Below are 5,114 nucleotides of genomic sequence, written 5' to 3' on the forward strand. Positions count from 1 at the left end.
GCTAATTTAAATATGCCCTAATCTAACCATCATAAGCGGATAAATAAAAGGGAGAAAGACGTGGGGTTGGAAGACATACATCACACTCACGCACACTTATTACAGTTGTGCCCTCGCGCAGAGGGTCCGAATAAATAATACAGTCCAAATATTACAGTCCCGAATAAAAGAATATTACAGTCCAAAATATTACAAAATTCTAATTAATTAATGAATTAAATAAGAAAGTAAATGAAAATGGCGTGCAAGCCAGGGACTGCCTTGCTTCTGATGGATGGTGCATGTCCGGGTTGTCTTGTACGGAAATCCACCGGAATGCCCCAATTAGCCTCTGTTTACACCTGTTCTTGAAATGCGTGCCAAGCCCCAAAAAGTGGCTGATTCCTGATTTTGCTGCAACAGAGAGCAGGAAAGGGGCATAGCAATGTATTTGCGCAGATATATGCATGTCTCGAACCTCGTGCCACCAATCACGCATACCGAGGCATGATGGCCGAGGAGTCGAAATGCACAACTCAATATAGGACGAATGCACATGAAACTATAGCTAAAACCTAACTCCATCATGGATAATCCGGAGTATCGGTGACTGGGGAATTGAGACACATTTCGTCACTCGGAGTACGAAATGTACCTCGTTTCCCGTGTCCGGGCTAACTCCTATTCCGGACACGATGCAATATGCATGATATGCATGAAATGCAACTAAGATATAATCCTAACATATACAATGCTATGGAAATGAAATGTCTCAAAATACGTACACACGAGCACGCAAACCGAGAAAATACAGAACGCGATCTAAAATGCAACCTAGTATGCACTATGATGTGAAAATGAGACGCCTCGAAATGCGTGCGCACAGGCACGCAAACCGAGAAAATGACAGAACGCACTGAAAATGAGACGTCTTGAAATGCGTGCGCACGGGCACGCAAACCGAGGCGATGGCGGAATGCAATGAAAGTGAGACGGCTTGAAATGCGTGCTCACGGGCACGCAAACCGAGGCGATGACAGAATACAATGAAAATGAGATGCCTTGAAATGTGTGCGCACGGGCACGCAAATCGAGGCGATGACAGAATGTAATGAAAATGAGACGCCTTGAAATGCGTGCGCACGGGTACGCAAACCGAGGCGATGACAGAATGCAATGAAAGTGAGACGCCTTGAAATGCATGCGCACGGGCACGCAAACCGAGGCGATGACAGAATGCAATGAAAGTGAGACGCCTTGAAATGCGTGCACACGGGCACGCAAACTGAGGCGATGACAGAATGCAATGAAAGTGACATGGAAACATGATATGGGCTTATACCAACATGAGTGAGCCTCAGCCACACTCACATAGGATGCCGGCGGATAAAAATGGGGTGCCTCGAAATACGTGCACACGGGCACGCAAACCGAGACAATGGCAAAATGCGATGAAATGACATGAAAACATGATATGGGCTTATACCAACATGAGTGAGCCTCAGCCACACTCACATAGGATGCCGGCGGATAAAAAAGAGGTGCCTCGAAATGCGTGTACACGGGCACGCAAACCGAGGCGATGGCAGAATGCGATGAAATGACATGAAAACATGATATGGGCTTATACCAACATGAGTGAGCCTCAGCCACACTCACATAGGATGCCAGCGGATAAAAATAGGGTGCCTCGAAATGCGTGCACACGGGCACGCAAACCGAGGCGATGGCAGAATGCGATGAAATGACATGAAAACATGATATGGGCTTATACCAACATGAGTGAGCCTCAGCCACACTCACATAGGATGCCGACGGATAAAAAAGAGGTGCCTCGAAATGCGTGCACACGGGCACGCAAACTGAGGCAATGGCAGAATGCGATGAAATGACATGAAATGGATAGCAATCATTCTAATGGAATTTCAGCACTAAAATATGGGGGAAAACAGTCCCGAAATGAGGCGAAATGACATGAAATGCATGGAATTGTCCCGAAATGGCCTATAGCTATGCCAAACATGCACAACATGGACATGCAATGCAAAGACAGAAGCTAGACAGTCCCAAAAAAGGCACTTTCACAGTTATAAACATGGCCAAACAGCAAGCATAGGTATGGCAAAAATGGCATGCAAGAATAGGGGCCAAGAGAGGGGTAATGAAGCAAGTGATATAAGCAAAGCCCAAACTGAAAATTTTCCTTCTACAACATTGAAGAGGGACTAAAAATATGAATATTTACAGTTTATGGCAAACCTCAAATCAGTATGAAAACATGATAGAAATGTGATGCAAAATGAGGCTCAAAAGTGGCTATAACATGAGGTGTGCAAAATATTCGCCAAACAGACAAAGACCCTTAATAAAACATGTAGAATGGACCAAAATAAGCACTTTTTCAGAACTGTAAGATGGCCAAAAACAAAAGCATGATAGGCTAACTAAACATGCAAGAATGGGGAATAAAAGAGAGATATAACATGAAGTGACCTATGGAGGTCCCAAACCATGAAAGGACCTAAACGAAACATGAAGAATGGACCAAAATAAGCACTTTTTTAGAACTGTAAAATGGCCAAAAACAAAAGCATGGTAGGCTGCCATTGCATGCAAGAATAGGGGAGAAAAGAGGAGCATAAAGGTAGGTACAACATGGAAGTCCCAAATGGTGTTGAGCCCTTCTTCAATGTTGAAGAGGGGCTGAAAATAAGCCTAAACAGGGTTGAGCCCTTAATGAAAAGTGAAGATGAGCTCAAAAGAGGGCCCTTTTCAGTTAGGGCCGGAGCTTGAAACAAAAAGCATAGGGGGCTTACCAATGGATCAAGAAAAAGGGTCAAAGTGAAGAAAAGCTACTCACCCTTGAAGACTAAGACTTTTGTTGCTTCTTGGACCAATTTGCAGCTTCTTTTGCCTTTGAGAAACCTTCCTTGTTGCTGGAAATGAGGTGGTGGTGGTAGAGCTTGGTGGTGTAGAAGGAATGGAGCTTAGGGACTTAGAGATTTTCAAAGAAATGAGAAGGATAAAGATGGAGTTGTGTATGGAAGCTTGAAGGTGAAGTTTTCTAACCCCAACAAAGGATATATCTTGCTTGCTATATAGGCCAACAAGGGGGTGTAAAGGTGGGGGAAAAGGAGACAAACTTTCCCCCACAAAATATCTCCCGGATAAAGATCTTTTCTGGGGGATAAAGCCCCACAGCTGTAAAGTGCACAGTGCCAAGATTTCGGCCGGCCAGTTACTTTTGCTGCAGGTGGCCGGCCGGCCACACCCCCTAGCCGGCCGGCTAGGGGTCAAAAGGGTCAATCATATTTTCTGGCCGGCCACCAACTGATGGTGTCTTCCTATCTGTGTACAACACAACCCTGTGGTTAAAAGTCCAAGAAAGTGGGTCCAAGGGGTTCAAAATTAGCTCGGAAAGAGGGGTTCAAAAGGGTCAGGTGGAATTACTGGCCGGCCACCAACTTTTAGGGTCCTCTCATGTGTGTACATCACAAATATGTGGTTCAAAGTTCGAGAAAAGGGGCCCAAGGGGTTCAACATTGGCCCGGAAGGAGGGGGTCAAAAGGGTCAAGTGGAATTACTGGCCGGCCATGAACTTTTAGGGTCCTCTCATGTGTGTACATCACAAATATGTGGTTCAAAGTTCGAGAAAATGGGCCCAAGGGGTTCAACATTGGCCCGGAAGTGCGAAAAACGGGCGTCGGAGGGCGTCGGAGGATGTATAACTGGTTGCTGCAACAATTGCTGGCCTCCCACCCTTCAGTGACCTCTCTAGTGATAAAACAGAGGTACCTGCCAAAAATGAACGAAAACCGTTGCAAAATGAAAGTTCCGAGGCCAAAACACGCAGTTCGGGGTCCCGAAAATGGGCTGTTAAGCACCGAAAATGGCGTTCGGCCACGAAGTGGGTTTCTCAGCCCCCAGTGTCCCTCAAAAGGGATTAAATAAGATGTATGCCAAAAAAACGGAGCAATAGGAGATGGTTAAGCGGTCCCGAACCGAGGCACACGGCCTGACGGCTCCGAAAACCGGAAACCGGACTCCGAAATGGGCAAAATGGCCTACGGCCACCAAATGTAGCCTACGGACATTGAGAGATGGTCTACGGGACCTCTCCCTTCCCTCAAGAAAAGAAACAGAGAAAACCGAGTCTGGTTCGCAAACCGAGGCAAGGTACAAAAGAGGGTTCGGAAGTCCGGAGGCAGGGCTCACGGCCGCGACTCTGAAACTTCTGAACGAGCACATTATGCAACATCACCAAGCGCTCAATCGGTGACGTCTGAGTCTTAAGGTCGGTCAAAAATGGGGTGTCTACACCTGCCAACCCACTTTGCCTTCAATTGGGCAAAATTTTTTTAGTGGTTGGTTCTTCTTATCGACCGTGTTAACTTTTTGCCGAAGGTGTTTCATCCGACCTCGCTATTGTGCTGGACTCTACCTTGGTGCGCGCCCCATCTTCCTCTACCCGGATATGTTGGTGCACTCTCTCCATCAGAGCTTCCATAGTAAGAGGCGACGTCATTGTCATTGAATCCCTCAACTTATGACACACTGGCAGTCCCCACTTGTATTGTGCAATAGCTAGGTTTGCGGGGCAATTTTCAATCTGATTAAAAGTCTCCCAATACCGGTTATTGTAAGACCGCAATGTTTTCTTCTTGCCCATATCTATGGAGAGAAGCTGGTCAATCTCTACAGGCGTCTTGGTGTTTGTTTCAAACCTGGTAACAAACGCCTGCGCTAGTTGTGCCCATGAAGCTATGCTACCTTCTGGCAACCTTTCAAACCATGTTAAACCCTGGTTGCCAAGGCTAGAAGGAAACATCATACACATTAGAGCCTCGTTTCGCCGATATACAGCCATAACCTGACGAAAGTGGCTCAAGTGCATGTAAGGGTCTGACTTCCCCTCATATGTATTGAATTTGGGCTGGCGGAAGCCTGAAGGTAATTGTGCATCCTCTATTGCCGGAACGAATGGCGAGCTCTGTAATCTTACTAATGTTTTGTATGTTGGTTCGTAGGCAAAGCGTGGTACTGGCATTCAAACCTCGACACTCTTATGTGCCCTAGAAGCCAACTGTTGTAGTGCAGAAACTCTGTGGGGGTCGCGAGCCTGAGTGTCTTCTCTC

At 46.4% G+C, this 5,114-nt stretch overlaps 1 protein-coding gene across 1 annotated transcript; it reads right to left on the reverse strand.

Moving 5' to 3' along the window:
* Positions 1-4,366: 4,366 nt before the first annotated feature.
* Positions 4,367-4,846, reverse strand: LOC145793199 (uncharacterized). Its single transcript, XM_082875956.1, has one exon. The coding sequence runs from the start codon at positions 4,844-4,846 to the stop codon at positions 4,367-4,369; it is 480 nt and encodes a 159-aa protein (XP_082732082.1).
* Positions 4,847-5,114: the final 268 nt, after the last annotated feature.

The sequence above is a fragment of the Camellia sinensis genome, chromosome 6 (genome assembly GCF_055761805.1).
Source record: "Camellia sinensis isolate YWXY chromosome 6, ASM5576180v1, whole genome shotgun sequence".
In the NCBI taxonomy this organism is placed as follows: Eukaryota; Viridiplantae; Streptophyta; class Magnoliopsida; order Ericales; family Theaceae; genus Camellia; species Camellia sinensis.

Coding starts and splice junctions, on each gene's coding strand:
- LOC145793199 (XM_082875956.1), bottom strand. CDS start 4,846: ATGGCTGTATATCGGCGAAACGAGGCTCTAATGTGTATGATGTTTCCT.